Raw genomic sequence first — 20,106 nt, forward strand, 5'->3', positions numbered from 1 at the left:
CTATAACTCTCCTCTCCTGAAATACTCTGCTCTGCTGGAGGACTCTGCTCCTTCCTCTATAACTCTCCTCTCCTGAAATACTCTGCTGGGGGACTCTGCTGCTTCCTCTATAACTCTCCTCTCCTGAAATACTCTGCTGGGGGACTCTGCTCCTTCCTCCATAACTCTCCTCTCCTCATTTGGCACCTTTATCTGAATTCATTAACTCTTCTCTGGTTGATCTATTGATTTTGCTAGTTCATTGCAGTCAATATATTTGTTAACAATTTCATTCTCTTTCTTTCATTGTTGTTCTTCCTCTTCTGAATATTCTGCAGTTCTGCTCTCTGCTCAGTCATCAGATCAGACAAATTCGCAATCAAATCTTTAGGAAATTGAAGAAATTCTTTTTCCACGGTTTTAAGTAAAATGTTGAAATTGAGCTAATAATTCAGCATAAGCCAAATCACGACAAAAACGATTACAATTCTGAGCTTGATTAGGTCACGATGGGTTTACAAGCCGGTTAAGTTTCTCTCTCTTTTCTTTAGTGATTTATTGGTAATAACAGCTGAGCTTGTACAGATTTGTCCATTTCTCTGTTTTATAGCTGTGTGGTCATAGTTGTGCCATACTATAATTCAGATTTATGACAGCGGCAGGATATTTGCTCACCACGGTTCTGAGAGGCAGAAAATATCCAATTTTGAGTGTTTAATTTTATTGAGCCAATTTTTAGTCATTTAGATTATAATATTTGAAGGAGAGAGAAAAGTGATAGAAAGAGAAAAAAAGCAAAAAATATGAGGTGGGGGGGGGGGGGCAGAGCTAAAACAAAGAAAAGAGAGAAAAGAAGAAATAAAATCATTGGAAGAGAGAGTGAATCTAACGAAACAAAACACTGACGGATCGAAAGAGAGAAAAGGTGAAGACACTGAGCACATGTGAGAGATAATCAGGGCGTGTAATAAAGACAATCTAATTATAATCTTTATTGCACTGCTCGAGGGCTACAAGATTCCAACTTGGGACAATTCCAGTTGAAGTCAGAGTTGGTCGTACCTGTCATTGGTATATTGCACAGAAACTGCCGCACACTGTGTTGCCTGAGCCATACACTTACCAATCCTGCAGCCAGATGATGACTTTGGCTTTATTTTTGCAAACTATACCGATGGTCATAGCGATCATCCCCATGGTAAATCCAGATGCCCATCTGCCTCCAGCAGTGATAAAGGCCATTGAGGACCTAATCCCCCCAACATAACCCCAATATTTTAGAGGTCTGCAGGCAGGAGTTTATAAGAATCTGAAAGCCACCTTATTATCTGTCCTCTCACCCTGGGGATTAAGAAAATATCTTTCCTTATCCATTCCCAGGAAGAGTAAATCAACCCTGGAAATAAAGATTGCACACATCAGATAAAGCACATCTTTATTTTTTTACTAGCATTTACCTTTGCAGGGTCCATCAATGTCCAAATATTAGATCTCACGATGATCAATCCAGTGCCAGTTGTCCCCATTGGACGCAATGACAGGTGCTTAGCCCAGTTGGGCTAGTATCATTGTTCAGCCAATCTGGCCAAATGAAAGCTGGTATAGCCTGGCAGTCTGATTGGCTGATTCTACTATCCCTGTCATGGAGAAGTAAATTACCACTCAGCCAATGAGATTGCAGGACAATGAAGCTGTCATCATCCGGTACCCCTTTATGTCAGTCAATGACAGGTATAGTTAGTTGGATTTAAACTCAGATTGCTCAAATTCAGATCAGATATTAGATCAGATCGAAGGTTGAAATAACTGTGATCTAGAGCTGAAATTGATTCTGATTGCAGCTATCCAATCCCTAATATTAATATACAGGTAGTCCCCTATTTAAGGACATCCAACATACCGACAACTCATAGACATGAATGCGACTTCCCTGCTCACTCTTGTGCAGAACGGAGGCTTGATGGGTCGGAGGGGGCAGTTTGCATGACTTGCAGAAAAAGTCTTTTGGTTGTAACTCTTTAATGACCAAGACAAGCTCTGCAGATGTTTTTTTTACATATCAAAGCACAGCTTGCTCCAGAAGTTAATGAATGTCGAGGCTTCAAAAGTTTTTTTTTGTTTGTGATTAGCTCACAGTGAGGATTTATACAGTAACTGACACCACACTGTCTAATATGTTGAGACAAGCGTCTGTCCTAGTTGAATTTATCAAAATAATCTACCTGTTCCGACTTACTTACTACTCAACTTAAGAACAAACCTACAGTCCCTATCTCGTATGTAACCTGAGGACTACTTGTAGTACCTTTGCAGGCTAATATGGACCTTTGCAAGTCAGGAACTTGTAACCTAGCCAGCTGCTTATCTTGTCAATTTCTCTTTATATGAGGAGAATATGTCCTGCACCTCTTCTCACACTAGCTCCTAACTGGTTGCTCAACATAGGGGCAGCATTCCCATTGGCTGACGGATACAACCACCAGCCAATTGGAATGCTGTCTACAATGTACACTAGCAATCGGCTCCCATCAAAGCTCATTCTAAGGTTCACTTCAATGGGTTTTCTATGTCTTGGTGTATTTTTTTATAGATTCTATAGTTTTTATAGTTTCCTATAGCAAACAGAACCCAGGTGTGCAAATCTTAGTAAACATAATAAAAAGAGAGAAAAAGAAGAATGAAGAGTACGGGCTCATGACTTTAGGCATTGGTTTACTGTATTTGGCATGCCTTGTAGGTCAGCAAACTCCTTTTGACTTTATTGAGCAGTAAACAGTTCAGGAGTTTCATTTTATATACTTTATCAGAGACAGAAAAAGGGAGAAGACAAGAAAAAAAGTGGTAGGGAAGGATGGAAGAGAAAAAAAAAAGACTGAAAGACATAAAGATACATTAACTAAAGGTAATTCATCTGCTGCCTAACAACGTGAATAATCTGCAAGGAATAACTCAATTATATTAGTAATTGTGGTGAAGTTCATTAGGCAGTAATCCAATCACGCTCAAGGAAATCTAAAAAAATAAATTAAAATTTTTATTGCATGTGATTGGATGGTTGAAGTCAGAGAATATTCTCATTCACAAAGTTAGGTGAAATATCCTTTGCAAGGGGCTAATACATTTTGAACAGCTGTTATTAATCCAGTAAAAAAAACTCAGTGGAGACAAATATGTGATAGATGATATAAAGATGGAGAGAAAATAAGTTTATGGATCTCTGTTTATCTAGTTGTGTCTTAAATTTTGTTCTGCTTTTAGAGATGCTCCCATACCGTCTTCTTTTATTATAAGGAAGGAGGAGACCTATAAAACCTGATATTTTTATAAGTTGTCGGAGTTTCTCCTCTACAAGGTACCACTCTCCTTTGTCCTGTGTGCTATTTCATGACAATGCAATGTCCACCTGCTCGAAAATAGCCCAGTGAATGTTTTCTCCTTATATAGCTGTCCCTCTATTGTCCGGGAAGAGGGAGGGATGCCATGGAAGGCATTTAAGGGCTGAGTCCAGAAAGGTCACTCTGACCAGCTCACATTGTGCTGCCATCCTCGTCTCTACCTGCCACCTATCACAATGCCACCCAAGAAGCCGGAACCAAAGAAAGAGGAGCCCAAGCCAGCACCAAAGCCCCCAGAGCCTGAACCACCCAAGGAACCAGAATTGGACCTATCTTCAGTCACAGTAAGTTTTTCACAATTCTGAATACATTAAAAGTTTACATTGTTGTTTTACTAAAGAGGACCTGTCATGTCATCATTGTCAAAGTACTCCATCAGGATAAATGGGAATTAAAAAACGGCCAAAGGCTTCGATTGGGTATATCAGTCTTTATGAGCCAATATAAAAGACAGCTACTTACTAACCCAGCACTTTGTTATCGTATTGACCTGGTTCATCTATCCAAAGCAACCAATCAGATTTTAGATTGAGAGTTTGCAGCAATAGATGCAATGTGATTCAATATGATGACTGTGCAATGTTACGGTACATTTTAAGTTGTGTATGTTTATTTATTTTTTTGCTTGTTTGGAAATGTTCAAAGTTATTTTTTTATGGAGCAGCGAAGTTAAACTGACGCTTCACTATACAATCTGATTGTTCAGCCTCATTTTATTATCTTATTATCTTTTATTATTATATTATTATCTTTTATTACTAATTATAACAATATACTATTATCAACTTTATAATGCAGTTGCCTGCCTGAGTTCATACAAACTGAATGGTTCCCTGGGTCATCATGTTGTTTAGTTTTGCTGAACAAGTTGTATACTCAGCCCGTATATTGGTTGCTCAGCTTTAAACTTTACAATCTGACTGTACAATCTACTTTATATCCACCAACAACTTTGTAGTTCTCAGGTCTGTCTGGATACAGATTGATTGGATAGTTGATGAAGATTTTCATATTATTTAGGTTTGCAAAATATAAAAAGAGATTTTATAAGGATTGTGCAATCATGTGTAATGAGTGTGAAGCTGTAAGATGTTACCCTGATCGGGTATTTATATTTAATTGATATCAGTTGGAAGGCTGTCACCACTTGGTCTGTTCTACTGCAGACAGTACAAGCTATGCAGGGGGCAATTGGCTGCCATTCTCCCCCCACCCCCCAATATTTATTGTATGCATTAAAAAAGTGGTAAACTTCCCCGTAATATTGAAACCAGACCCTTCTCCAGGTATCGAACCTGCCTGGCAATGAAAAGAAGGGGCCGTGGGTGTATTTCCCATCCCTTTCTGTCCATACCAGGCTCATAGGACACAGGGAAAGGCAAAGTGCTCCAAAATGGACATCTTACTCCATCAACAGTGGACAGGGGTCCAAGTTAAGGGTCAGGACTTTATTTCCACAAGTATTTGTGAGAATCTATGGGGAAAAAGTATAGAAGTACATAGCACGCATTACTAAAAAGTATAAAAGTAACCTAGAAATAAAAACAGGACACCACGAAAACAACTTTTTACTAAACATAGACTCTTTTTTTTTGTTCTATTATTTCTTATGTCCCCAAAAGTAAATCCAATATCAATCACTTAATTTGTTCCTAAAACTAATAATATACTGCATAATGGATACCGCCCTAAGACAATTGGGTTGAGTTGGAATTTGAGAATTTTTACTGTGAATATTGACTTCAATTATACTTATGTGAAATTACATCTTTGGTTTGCCTTCTTTATCTGTACACAATCGGGTATTGAAAGTAAAAAACATGTAAAAAAAAAGGTGCTCCTCATAAGACTGGATAATTGAAGTGACTATTTAATTTATTTATAGAAGATTTCCTTTAGTTTATTTTATCTCTGGGGGATTTTATTAGCAAGAACTCTGTGCTGAGTTCCAAACTTTGTCCACCTGATTTTGTAAGGGCAAAAATGGGCAGAAATACCCCAAATTTCCAGTTGGACGGAAACAAATCCTGGAAATATGGCAGCAAGTGTTGGAGATGAATAAGAAGCCAAAGGCTGATTCAGCCAGATCTGGTATTGTTTCTGGTAAACTAATTTTAGGATTTCGTTAATTAAGCAATGTCACAATCTTTGCATCCAATACGACCATGTCAGTTTTATTTCCTAATATCAAAAGTACATTTATGGCCACCTGGATGTCCTACAAAAGACAAATTATCACATGGCTCATGGTTTGGTTAAATGATTTGATACTGATTGACAGAAACAAAAACCATACAAAAGACTGAAGCAGAATAAAAGATGTTTTTGTTTCCACACTAAAATGACACAAATTGCAGTCTCTGTCGGCTGTGACGTGTCTGTAGCGCTGACAGCTGAATGATAGGAATAATTGGAGGTAAAGACGCCTGAAGCTATATTCTGTCTATTAGGAGGGGACTTTGTTCCTTGCACCCTACTCCCACCCTGTGTTGTAATATTTAATGTTCATCCAGCCGGGTTAGTATTCTGGTTCATAAGGGGAGCAATGATTAAAGGCGGCTGAATGGAGGTGACGGAACCATGTGCAGCTCTCTGGAGGTGCAATCATAGAGAAGGATCTGTGAGCCTTGATGATAACATTTTATTCATTTGACAAAGTTATTCAGAATGACAGCTGAAATTAAACAAACTAAACTAGGACACCTCTAGGGTTGTATTTGGCGCTAAGTTACGCCATGATGTTTGTACCGAAAACAAGTTCTCCAGCTCATACAAAGTCCAATAAAAACAAGCACTGCTTCCCAATTATATTTCAATCACAGTAATTGGCACATTTGTGATTTCCTTTCTGGCGCATGGTATTGCACAGGAAGATTTTTCAACTGTCTGGGCCCGATTCTTTTTATAAACTTTTTTTAAGTTCGGGACACTGTGGTGAAGATTTAGGACTACTGTCAGTTTTTTTATTGCCATCTGTCCTTGTCCCGAAGATCATTGCAATTGTAAATGATATCAATAAAAAAATATTATATCTGCAGGGAACATTGGTGTGAACAAATTCAGAATGTGACACCAAGGACGGCTCTATATAACTAAATATATAAATAATTGAAGGAAACAAATAATGATCGTGGGAATTTACATGTAGATAGTGAAATTTAGAGTGTTACCCTATGTTAGTGTTCTGTATATATCTTCCTTACTGAGGAGAAGGGCCCCTTACATTGGTTATCATTGGGATAGGGGCCCTTGGGAACAGTTCCTCTTACATTGTTTTTAGTTGGCAGAATACCCTGGACATTGGTGATCATTGGGAAGAATTTTGGTGATCAAGTGTCTCTTACATTAATAGTAAGTAAGAAGAGTTTCCCCTATATTGGTGATTACTGGGAAGAATATTCCTTATGTTGGCGTTAAGTAGAAATAATATCCCTTACATTGGTGAACAATGAGAAGAATGTCTCTAATAATGGTGAATACTGGGAAGAATGCCCCTTTATGTAGGTAATCATTGGGAAGAAAGCTTCTTACATTGATGATGGTCACTGGAAAAAATGCTTCTTACATTGTTATCAGTAGGAAGAATGCCTGCTTCTTTTTGCTATTTGTATGTAAATGTGATATTATTCTCTTTCTGACCTATATTTGTAATGTTTGTGCCCATGTTTGCAGTTGAATGGCACCTGAGGCTTATGAAAGCTCCTTTTCACTATCCTGGACTTGTCCTTGAGCCATAAAACATCCCCATGGTATCCTCCTTATTTCACATTTGTTTTCAAAGTAGTTCTTTAAAGCAAGGTTTCTGAGAAATCTGCCGATAAGTGGCCACTCACAGATATTATTCATATAGAAATCCATTCAGTCCTGATGTTATATATGAACTATTCAAGCAATAGGAAGAGTTTTCTTGATACATGTTATTGTCACTCTCCATTATCTATAGGTGGTAATTGATCTTTTAAAACTCCATTCAAACCTCTTATATACAAAATCTCCATCCAGCCATGGGCGATTCTAATGTATTGAGGTCCTAACCTCTATTTGTACTCCCCCCCAGCTCATGTTGTGTTATTCTCTCTATAATGTCGGTGAAGCGGTGAATTTGGCCTGATGTGTTTCTGTATTTTCACCGTATTACAGGATTGATTGTCACATCTGTTAGTAATTCATTCTTCTTTGGCAGCGCTTCATGCGCTCAAGTTTGATTTTTCTGAGAACGAACTCTGTGGCCAGTCCATCCAACTGAAAATAAAACAATATTTTTATATCCAGCTCCTATTTTACACTTTAAAGAACGTTATAGACAGAGCCGTGACAGAATCCGAATAATATCTTAGTTTATAGACTAATATATCCAATGTGGGAGCACAGACACAAACCGGGAACAAAGAGCGTTCCCAAATCATTCCAATTTATTTCTTATATCGGCAAAACACAAAAAGAATCTTTATACACAGATTATTGGATTCTATCCATTTATGTTTTATAGCTGTGCAGTCTCCTCACTATAAGAAGTCTCCATCCTTACTAATCATTCTAATTATTTATTTATTCCCCTTTTCTTCATTTCTCTTTTTATCTCTCTCCTTCTTTTTTATTTTCCGTCCTTTTCCCACTTATTCCTCTCTTCTTTCTCTGCCTTCTCTTCCCCTTTCCTCTTCTTTCATTATTTGTTATTTTCATGTTCATTGTTATTATGTTATTATTTATCACTCTTTAGTAAACTTTTCCCTCCCTCTCTTTATCCCCCTTTTCACTTTTATTTTTTAATTTATAGGTTCTTCTTTTCTTTTCTGCTTTTTCATTTTATCTTCTCCCTTTCCTATCTATGAGCGTTGCACATTGGTTTCCCTAATGACCCCTCCCCCCCTTATAATATCACCCCCTCCCCCCGGTTTATTATAACTATAACGTAATATTCCATTACTTTGTGCCGGGGTCTATCAGGGAGAGTTCACCCGCAGAGTCCAATAATAATGAGTGTGATTAATATTCGGTTCCATTGTTGGATCTTATAAAGTTCATATTCCGGAACAGAAGGTCGCGCTAAGATCTGGCGGCCATTCGGTGTAAATCGATGATATTGGATTATCATTTGGGAAGGGACAGCATGGAATACCTGACCACCAGCACAACCTAAAACGTTTAATGTTTTACAAATACTTTTTTGCAATGCGGCTGGGAATTTTTGCTAACTGTATAATATTATACTGAGATGACACAGATCAGCCCCTGCTGCAGTCTCCTATGATGGGATTTGGAACAAAGTTACAATGTTGCAGTCTGATCATTGGAGGGAAAAGAAACTGAAAAAATGCTTTCTTCTGCCTGCAGCAGACTGATTTCATCATCTCAGTATAGACCTAATGGGCCTTATTTATTAAACCTCTACAAGGCTGGAGAGGATTCACTTTTATCAGTGAACCTGGGCAATCCAGCAAACCTGGAATGGATCTGGTCCAGGATTCAAAACATTTGCTAGCAAATAGCAACAACAACAAAAACTTTTTAAGAAATCCATTCCAGGGTTGCTGGATCACCCAGCTTTACCGATGAAAGTGTATCGTCTCCAGCCTTGCAGAGCTTTAATAAATCAGCGGAAAGCGGTGTGATAATGAAGCATTCCTACAGCCATGCAGTGACCTGAATTTCACATGTTGTCTGATGGAGTTCAATTCATTGTAAATGGCAACCTAACACAGCTAAAAAAGTGTGAATCATTTTCCTTTAACCCACCCATAGAACATGTGACCAGATTGGACAGAACCCCCCTTCCAATATTAGCCCATAGAGTGTTTCCCAACCAGGGTTCCTCCAGGGGGCGCTAGGGGGCCCTGCAGCAATGGGCAGTTTGCACCCCTCAGGTCAGTATAAGTGACACCAATAATCTTTTTGGCTATCTGTAAGGGTGACATTCTTCCCAATGGCCAGCAATGTAAGAGGAATTTCATCCCACTGACCACCACACTAATATACTGTGATCTGTGGGTATAATAATTATAGAAGGGGTTCGCTGAAGATCTGAAAGTTATATTAAGGGATCCCCCATGTTATAAAGGTCCACAAACACAGCTATTGAAGTTTAAGGATTATTTCCCCCTAGCAGTTCTCATATATTCCTTTACATCCAATGATCCACATTCATACGTATAGTGTATGGCAGTAATAATATTTAAGAGAACTATAAAATAAAAAGTGTTCACATTCCACCCGACGCGTTTCGCATATTATATAGATATAATTGTGTGTTTTATCAAAGAGATTCTTCAATCTCTAATTCAAATACAAAACTCAGAACAAGCCCCAGGTTATGTCAGTGGGGGAAGAACATTGGGGCCAATCAGCCGGCCCCCAAAATACTGAGGCTTCTTAAAATAAATGAATGAATGTCAGTGAAAGTAATGTGAAAATGCAAAATTTGCCATTGTTGTTGGAACAGAAGTTGCAAAGCAAATCCATCAGTGATAGAAAATACCCCAAGTGAGATTTCACCCCTCAGAGTGCTAATTAAAGGAAGAAGTAATATTAATGTACAGCGATGCGTAATATGTTGGCGCTATATAAATCCTGTTTATTAATAATAATAATATTTGCCCTGTCTTGGGAAATGATTTCTTTTATCGGGCGCCGTGGATGAATCTGAGACCGGCGGCCTATCGTTCAGTCCTCCATCCCCACGCGTTTCCATCCATCACCCCGCGCTATTCTCCGGAGCTGAAATCTTCGTTGTTTCTGGAAGTCGGCCGCCAGCAAAGATGAAATAAAGTCGCAATGAAACACAAATCAGAATTTTCCACCCGGAGATGAACGGAACTTTGTGATAAATTTCAGATTTCATTATTAATTTTCTCAGTCAAATAGATTTCCTGCACTGAGCCAATTTCTCGGTGTAAAACTTTTTATTATTCCTTTCACCAGGAAAGTTTGTGGTTTGTTTCATTTATATTCAGTGTCAACTTGAGATATCATTTGCATGATTTAGGGCTGATTTCCAGGAGTATATAAAAGACACAAATGATGCTCTAAGATCAATAAATATCTTGGAACAAATACAAGCACCTTCTATGTGTGGTGACTGTAAAGCAGAGCTCAGAGTGAGAGGGAGAAGCAGCACAAAGTGCCAATCGGTAAGCAATCCGCTCGTGCTAACAGGGAAAACGCTGTCAGGAAGAAGGAAAAGAGAGATGAGCTCATCGGTCTGCTGCTTCTCCTTTCACTGTCCAATCACAGTTTGGCTGAAGAGCAAGTCCAGAAATCACTGTGCTGTGTCTTGTAGCAATACAAGTTCTTGGGCAGGTGAAACAGATCTGTGTTATGTATTTTATATTTTCATTTCATTGTCTGGAGCTTTACAGCCCAATTGTGGACTGAATGTAAATGGACCCATGCTGTGCCCTCCCCCCTTGCATGCTAACTCAATCACTTTGCAAGGGGAAGATACCGGATATAATATAAAATACTGAACCAAGGCAGCCAATTCTCCTATACAAGTAAAATTAGGTCTCTGCTACAAATTGAGATGAGTTTATAAGAGAAATGTCAGCATTTCTACATTTTTCTATTTTTATTGCCACGTTACAAAAAAACTTAAAAAATTACAAAACTGAAATTGCAAAAAGTTTTCAAAGCAAAGTTTTCATGTTGGGTTTATTCACACACGCAGAGCGAGTTATATCATTCAGCTTTGGATAATAGGAGATTTATTTATCATATTTTCTTTATTAGTTATATTTTATTATATAAATTTTACATTTTATCTAAATATTTGTTTTATTATATCACCAGCGCTTTTCAAAATTCCAGAAAATAAATAAATAAAGGGTGTATTTAAACTATCAATTCATCCATCATTCACTCATATCGTCAATAGCCATTAAAAATGATCTGCCCAGATTTGTAAAAGTGAAAATGTTAAACCCGTCATTTGTTCTCTATTAGCAAGGGGCTTTCCTGCACTATTCATCCTATTTATATCTCAGGGAATAGATATTCACTTACCAAGTGCCCCAACAATGGATTCACTTATGACAAATTACAAAAGATTCTCTGGTTTCAAATGTGGGAAATGTCAGAACTTTTCACCCTATGGAGAGAACAGATCCAATCAAAAGTTTAGTAGTTTTTTTTTGGTTCTTTTTTTCACAAAAATGTCCAAAAAAAACTCCGCCCTATTAAAAAAAAAAAAAAAAAAGCACACAACACTTAAAATAATAATAATATTAATATTCCTCTCTGAACCCCCATCCCCCCCAATATCTGAATGCTCATGCGGGCTCCTATTCACATAATAGGGGGCTAGATAAAGAACGTCTTTTTCCAGGGGGGATTCCAGCTGATATTTGTTTGCACTCAATGGACATTTCTTTTTTTCATCCTCTGTTCCAATAGCTGACAGCGCCATGCCCCGGGATTTTGCTCCCTCCAGTTTCTTGGATACCATTAGGATAGACGACTTACATTTGAGGTTTGGAAGCCCTACCCCCTCCCCCCATGCCGTCCCCGCAGGGTATGTGAAAGCGTATAAGTTGTGGTTACCCCATGAAAATGGAGAGCAGCAAGATGCAAACATTTCTCATTTTTCTATAAAACATGTAAAATATACGTTTCCCGTCCATATGGAAACATTTTGAATTTTGCCTATAATTGGGAACGTTTTTCCCTCACAAATGGGCCAATGAGTAGGATGTGGTCTCGTGTTCCTCTGTGGTCACAAATATAATATGTCTGCTTTGTCGTGATTCATTTTGAGGGAATCTGTTTTCCTGCCAGGACACATTCGTGATTCGGTCACCTCGGTGTAATGGCGTTCCCTCTCTTACGGGGCCACAGCAACATGTCGTTAGCACGAGGCAGAAGTGCAGAGCGTCTGAGGAGGGCCTGGCTGCGCTCCCAGCATCTGAGGTTCCCGGGGCATTAACAATTCAGACTTACACCTCTGCCCCGCTGGAAAACCAGCTTGTAAAAAATTGGAGGGTCACGCTGTAAATTCCGGCAAGCCCCTGAAGAATGCTGGAAAAGAGATTTCCATCCAAATTTGTTTAAGTATTTGTTATTTTTTGGATCGCTTTTATTACGCTATTGTTGGCAAATTCTGCCGCAGCGTAGGTAATAATACCAGGCTTCTGCAAACCGCAAGGTACGTGCCAGAAAAGTGCATAAGGTCAAAGGAAAAACTGAAAAACTGCACCTTTATTAGAACAATGAAACTTAACTGGTATATTGCTCCTCGAATTCATCAACGCCCAGCAACTCGCAATGTGTAAACTATTTATTGTATTCTACACATTTATATCCCCTCCACATGGGGGAGGGGGGTTTATAATCAGCTTATATGAACATTCCACCATTGGCATTTATATAAATAATCAGTTACAAATATAAACACTTCACACACATATAGATATATTGTACATACTCAAATATAAACCTAGGGCACACAATACATCCGTCACTGCTAACATTCAGAACAGTCATCAATATAAATTCCAATAAAATGAATGCAATTAAATAAATATATGTCTGGTGTGTTATCTTCAAAATAAGAATTCAAAATAAGAATAAATAGTGGTAGTGGCTCACTTCATTTGAACATTATTGTTGACCACCAGTAGATGGCGGTGCATCCTTCAGTAGATGATGCTGCATTCTATGTGTAAAGTGCTACTTCTTGTCTTTCATAACTCTTATGTGTTATACTAGAGAAATGCAGTTTCAGGACTCGCCACTAGGTGTCAATCGAAAATAAACCCGAGATTCTTTGTTTATTAGCATTTTGATGGCAAAAAAAATCATGAAGTATAAATCTAAGTTTATACTCAAGTATGTACAGTATATATAAAACTTATAGACCCCTTTTAAAACTGTGCAAGGTATGTATTACAAATCTACACACAGAAAAGAAAAAACAGCCCCACTGACCGCAGAAGGCAATGCAAGTATAATAGTAGGCTATATAGTTTGTAAAATCGAATTTTGCTTTAACTTTTCTGTTTTAAAGAACCAGTTACAGGTAAAATAAGTCAGAGAAGCAACTCAATTCCCTTCCTCTGAACAGCTCCATCAGAGGATTCAATGAGAGATAGAATGCCTAGAACAGAAGACTACTGTTACTTACAACACACCAGGAAACCCTTAGTTAACAATAAATTATTTATTAAACAAAGATTGTATATACCTATATACCCTATCTCTATCTCTTTGGTCCTGATTTATGAAAGTTCTCCATGGTTGAGGAGGATACACTTTCATCAATGAAGCTGGGTGATCCAGCAAACCTGGAATACATTTCTAGAAAGTCATTTTTTATTTGCTAGCAAATGTTATGAGTCCTGGACCAGATCCATTCCAGGTTTGCTCTTGGACCTTGGAGAGGTTTCATAAATCCCTGTATTTCCCTGTAGTTGCTATATTTGGATCACTGAACACCTTTGGCTCTGATAATATTCTCCTAAAATTAGCTTTTTGGCATTATAATAGGCTAAAATGTGATGTGTTAACTTTTCTGAAAAAAGAAGAACCCTTACTTGTGCATTGTCCTGGGGTCTCCTTTATCCCGGATCTGATCTGAGAGTTTGCTCCGGTGACTTACCAAATTTGTTTTCTTTTCTAGATTGAGTTCACAGCAGACCAGATTGAAGGTAAGAAGAAACATCGATATTAGAAAGTTATTGATAACATTTTTATAATGAGAAGCATTTGACATGCATGTGTTGCATTATATATAACATTACTGCAATGCATATAACGGCTGCATGCTATGTATTATAAATAACATCCAATGTATCACAGAAACAAAAAGTGCAATACGGGAGTGACTGCGGCAGATGGGTATTGCAGAAGGTAACAGGAGATGTCCCTAATAGCGGCTCTTACCTGCCAGCTGGTTTGCTTTGCTCATTCTTGGCTGCCAGGGAACTCCGGCAATCCCCGCTTTCCTTGCGCATGCTTGGAATGAATGAACGGACGCATGGCAGACACCACCCCATCACTCCAGAGGAAAATCACTGCTTTAGTTCTACTTTAAATCCTGAATGTTGGCCAGACCTCAACGATCCCATTGACTCCTCTGGATCCTTAGAAGACCCCACTGCTGATCCCCAAATGGGGGGACCTGGGGATTTATATATAATTCTGTAATAATCAGTGATTGGGGGCTGGAGTGCTGCATGCAGGGAGTCTACAGATCCACTTTAAGGATTGGGGTAAATTTGGCTGCGGGCAGCTTCCGGATAATATTCAAGTCACGGGGTAGCAGTGGTCGCCCCACCAATTGTTTTCAGCTGGGTGACAAGTGTTAGATTTAGTGTTCCTGGTTGCCATCCAGTAACCCCGATAATTCCGTCAGCTTTCTTATACTTTGTTCTAGTTGTCCTTTAGAGCCGGGGTGTCAAACTCAAATACACCGAGGGCCAAAATTAAAAACTTGGACAAAGTCACCGGCCAACCTTGACGCTTGTGTATCTTGACTGACCGCGGAAGATTCTTAAAAAAAACCGTCTGCGCTAAACTCCTCGCCAAGAAGCCCCTGAAACTCCAAACACCTCACGGCAACTCCCACGTGTAGCTGGGGGGGCGTGCTGGAAATGCCAGACGGGGCCAATGCGGGGCTAAATCTTATGAGTGGCCCCCCGCTGGAACTCCCTCTGCTTTGAAATAGCGCCGCTACTACAATTTCTGGCATTATTTGCATCCATAAAACTGTCCAATGTGGGGCAATGCATAGGCAGAGAGCCTGCTGGGAATTGTAGTAGCGGAGTTGTAGAAGCAGCGGGCCAGCTGCAGTTCATATTTAGGATTCCTGGGGGGGGGGGCAAAAAAAAGGACGTTGCGGGCCAGAGTTTGACACCCCTGCTTTAAAATGCCCCATTTTTCCATCGTCTTTGCATTATGCCCCATCTGTTCAGTGCCCCTTCCAAAGACAGCCGGGTGGTAACTAGGAAAGTGCTGGGTGGTGCGCCCCACTAGGAGGGTCCGGGGGGGAACTACTGGGGGTAGTTTAAAAGAAATCAGAGATTCTTTATTTTTACATTTTGAACAGCAGAACAATAATTAAACCCCCATCAGGTAGACTGAAGCCTTTAATAAATCGGAGAGATTTTGATCCACTTTTTGTTTTGTAGACGTAACAGAAAGTGAGACAAAATCTCTTCATTGTAAGAGAATTTCTGATACAGCCAGCCATTAATATGAAACATTTCCAGTGTAATCCATTTTGAATGAACTATTACTTAACTTAAGTCACCAGGACCAGGAGGAGAATGCAGACCGCAGTAAACCATAAAAGTCAAAGAGGAGCTGAGACTTCAAATATGAAATAATAATTGTAAGAATAATTGGAATTACCTTTTATTGTTTCATTGGGCCTGCTGGGTCTGGTGAGATCCGATCCGGGGAAGGTGAATGCCTGAGGGAATCATGGAGGAGTTTTCTTCTCAACCCAGAACCATGCATTTTAAAGGTTTTTTACCTTCCTCTGGATCAACCAGTTTTGATTTTTCCCTGGAATATTCAGATTTTCCATTATAATTATTTATTTTTCTTGTGTTTGAACTGAATCGACTTTTGTCTTTTCTTAACCCGATGAGGCTGCTCCTATAAAACAAGGCTTTGGTGGATACCCAAAATGCAATAAACATAAAAGGAGCAATAAATAATAAATAATAAAACACATAGTGAATAGTGCAACAATCTTCAACAACTATACAGTGACAGCAAACTAAATACAAACATACAATGGGCAAAAATATCAGAAGCAGGATTTCAGAAGGATGCAAGGATTCCTAGGATTTCAGATTCAATGCTAGGGTACAATGAGGAATGTGAGGGCAGAATATCTGTATAGGAGGGGTCACCCAAACAGGAGGCGACTTTGCAGCAAGCCCCCTGCTGGTTGCCAGTGGAAGCACAAGCAAGGTGTGCTAAACCACAGTGCCACCATCAGGTGACATAGGGAGCTGCAGGTTTCCTGACATTGGGTTTGGAGCTGGTTTTGTGGTTTTATGTTTTCATTAGTAGTAAAGATCTGAAACTGAAAAACTACAACCAATGTTCTGGCTTCCTATCCACTTTACTAGTTTGTGATTTTGTATTTTATTCATTTGAAGTCATTTTAAGTGTTTTCATTGTTTAAATCCCTCTAAAAAAACAATTTATGGAGATTTGTAGGTTACTGCAAGAACTGTAAACCGATCACCGGGGGCCTCATTAGCACCAAGCATAGCGCTAGGGACTATTACTATGCACTCATTCACTCAGCGGAGGGATAATGATTTGCAGTGATGGGGAAAGCGGTTTGGGAAGGGAATTCCGCGTCTTATTCGCAAACCTCCCACAGAAATCCCGGGAAATGAGGGGAAAACAAAAGACGGGTCCTAAATGGAGACAGATGGCAGAGGATGCCACACATGGGGCTGGCAGAGCGGACGCATTCCTCACCCTCCCTCCTAGGTGGTGAGTGGATGGCAAAGCGTTTGATGGAACCGCTGGATGCAAAGAAAGAACACAAAGTGAGATAATCATAAACAGAGCCGACAGCTGCGTCACAACTCCGACCACAACACCCAGAACCCAAAATATGTCCTGAATTCCAGGAGACAATGGGTAGGGTTGTGCCAGCTGTACCCTCTGAAGGTCAGGCGGGTGACACAAAGAAAGGAAAATGCCAGACAGGTCACAACCTCACCTATCCGCCTCTATTCTATACCACATGACATTAAAGGGGACCTGTCAGGAAAGGTACTTCATCAACACATCACAATATACACAATCAGTATCCACATTTTAAAAAGTAAAAGTTTAGTGACTTTGCCTAGGCTGTGATGATTTCATCAGTCTGCTGCAGGCAGATGGAGGCATTGCCTCAGCCCCCTCCCTAGTGATCAAACTGCAACATTGTAACTTTGCAATACAATGCTGCGCCTGCGCAGGGGCTGATCTGTGCCAGACATTAATTCTGACACCTCTGAGCCGGGATCTCATTCCAGGAAGTACGTGGTGAACCTGGATGATGCCTAAACAAAGATGGCTCTGTCCTTCCATAGAAAAGAGCAGATTAGGACATGACGGGGGCGAGTAATGTAGCTTCTATGGCTAGCGTAACAATAGCGTATCACTGTGATCCTGCCTGTGACTGGACAGTGACAGGAGAAGAAGCAGAATGACAAGCCCTCTCTGCCACTCTGCTCTCTCCTCCTTTCACTGACTCATATTTACTTATGGCTGCAGAACAACTGATTGGCTCTTTTTGCTGCTGCTCATTAAAAAAATAAATAACCCTCTGGTGCTGCAATGGTCACGATGGGACTGATTTATTAAAACTCTCCAAGGCTGGGGAGGATTGACTTTGATCAGTAAAGCTGAGTGATCCTGCAAACCTGGAAGAGATTTCCTATAAGTAATTTGCTTAGCAAATGTTTTCAATCCTGGACCAGATTCATTCCAGGTTTTCTGGATCACTCAGGTTCTCCCATGATAGTCTATCTTCCCCAGTCTTGGAGAGCTTTAATAAATCGGGCCCATTCTGTCATTCCGTCGCTCTTGCTGAGGTCTTTTTCTGTATATCGCACATGCGTAGCTCATTGCATGATTCTGTTCAGGCATCAAGGAGCTCCCCTGTGCCATCATGACCACAAGGGAGTTCAGCTTTGTGGGTGATTTTCATTGGCCATGTCAACACATGGGGGCCCGTTCACCCCAGTGCTGCATAGCGCTATGACTGTACATTGAGTTCTATTTATAAAACAGGGAATCTGACATTCCCTTAAGGGAATCTTTTAGATCCATGAGTTTTAATGGCAGTAATTGATTCCTACCAGGGACAGTTTGAGGGAATGTCAGATTCCTCCTCCTGTGTCACTGTCTGTATCTTTCTGTCATTTGCAACCCCTATTTAATGTACAGCGCTGCATATTATGTTGGTGCTATATAAATACTGTATAATAATATTCATTCCCTGTTTTACACATAGAGCTCATTAAGCTGACCATGTGCATTGCAGTATTAAAAAGCAATAAGAAAAAAATCAATTTAATGTTCTCTTCTCCCATAAAAATGTCACCTGTCAGCAAGTGGAGTTAAATTCAATGTAATTTGCATCATGCGGTCCCTGCCTGGGGTTCAGCTGAAAGTCTCCGTTATCTGATTTGGGGATGACGCCCCTGCTACCCCCTTCAAAGGTGAAACAACCCCACTGATGGAGATATTTGAGCAAAGTGCCGTTCCCACACCAAGCTTTCCAGATGGGGGCTGAAATTCTTTCCTCCGGTAATGTTCCCCAGCAGGTGACTTTTATATTTTGCATCTTTTGGTTGGCGCTGTCACTCTGCAATCATTCCTTTGCCTTCTTTCCAAAACCCATCGTCATGCCGGGTTTGGCGTCCGACGCAAGTTTCTTGTCATCTGACACTGTGGACGGCTAGCCACACAAGCGTTGGGAACACGGTTCCAGGAAATCGACCTAATCATAAAAAATGATGTGGTCGATCGTAACGCCTTCCACAAAATCAAATATTTGCTGAGATTTAGAAAAATAACCAAAAAAATAAAAAAAGTAACCATTTCACAAATGGGCAGAAGGGACAGAACATTTCTCTTTTTTTGTCTTTGGCAGAATTTAAGGAAGCTTTTTCACTCTTTGATCGCACCCCTAACAGCGAGCTGAAGATCACCTACGGACAATGCGGGGACGTTCTGAGGGCGCTGGGGCAGAACCCGACCAACGCCGAAGTCATGAAAGTCATGGGACGGCCAAAACCAGAAGGTTAGCCGGTGTTTGTCATGTCCGCCTGCCAGCAATTTAAGGTTTTGCAAACAGGCTGTGTTTTTCCAGAGTTCTGTCAATTCAACTGCTCTGGCTGAGAAGAAATAGGAGAGAAATTTGGTAGCTAACAAACTGGCAAATGCTGGAGGTTTATTACATAATATAAAACAGCTCTGCGGTTCTTTATTATTATTCGTTGTTAAGCTAGAAAGGTTAAAGGCAAACTCAGAGCTCATTCAATTAAAGCTTCTCTCTAAAATAAAACTGTAATACTCACTTTTAATCTAGAGCTGCCTCAGGCAGTACCATGCTTTCACCAGAAGATGGCCTCGCTCTTTTAAATGATGTCTAGCATCACTCAGCTCCAAAGGAAAGTTTCTAAGTGCAGAGGTCAAGGCCGCACCCCTGAGCATGGGGCCCCAGAATGAACCAATAAAAAGGGAAAACTGCAGGTAAAGGAACACAGAATGGATACAAATGATTGCTGCTGATATTTTGTATTTCACAGAACTCAACACAAAGCTGATGGACTTTGAGACTTTCCTTCCCATGCTCCAGCACATCTCCAGGTCCAAAGAGAAAGGAACCTACGAGGATTTTGTGGAAGGATTGCGAGTCTTTGATAAAGAAGGCAACGGCACCGTCATGGGCGCTGAGATCCGGCATGTTCTGGCAACTTTAGGTATGGCGCCAAATTATTCACAGGAGAAACTTTAAAAGTCTGCAGATTTATCCCAAAAACAGGTTCTTCAGAGTGCAACAATGAAACTTTGTAGCAAGTCAAAGATAAAAAACGCTGTGTTAATTCTTTCTATAACGCATATTCAAGCCTGGACCAGAGAAATTTTTTTAAAACATCTGATATTGGGCCCTTTGCCTAATCCAAGAAATGAAGCCTGCATCTAATATTCCGCAGAAGAAGAAGTCAATGTTAATAATATTATTATTATTTTTATTAATAATAAACAGTATTTA

General features: G+C 39.8%; 1 protein-coding gene across 1 annotated transcript in view; it reads left to right on the plus strand.

The window, feature by feature from the left end:
• Positions 1-3,423: 3,423 nt before the first annotated feature.
• The window catches only part of MYL3 (myosin light chain 3), a 21,698-nt gene continuing 5,015 nt past the window's right edge, over positions 3,424-20,106 (plus strand). The window contains exons 1-4 of the mRNA XM_072413024.1: positions 3,424-3,658; positions 13,984-14,011; positions 18,982-19,131; positions 19,640-19,813. Coding sequence (XP_072269125.1) covers positions 3,551-3,658; positions 13,984-14,011; positions 18,982-19,131; positions 19,640-19,813 — 460 coding nt within the window. The 5' untranslated portion in view covers positions 3,424-3,550. The remainder of the gene's footprint in view (positions 3,659-13,983; positions 14,012-18,981; positions 19,132-19,639; positions 19,814-20,106) is intronic.

Source organism: Pyxicephalus adspersus, chromosome 5 (assembly GCF_032062135.1).
Source record: "Pyxicephalus adspersus chromosome 5, UCB_Pads_2.0, whole genome shotgun sequence".
Lineage (NCBI taxonomy): Eukaryota > Metazoa > Chordata > Amphibia > Anura > Pyxicephalidae > Pyxicephalus > Pyxicephalus adspersus.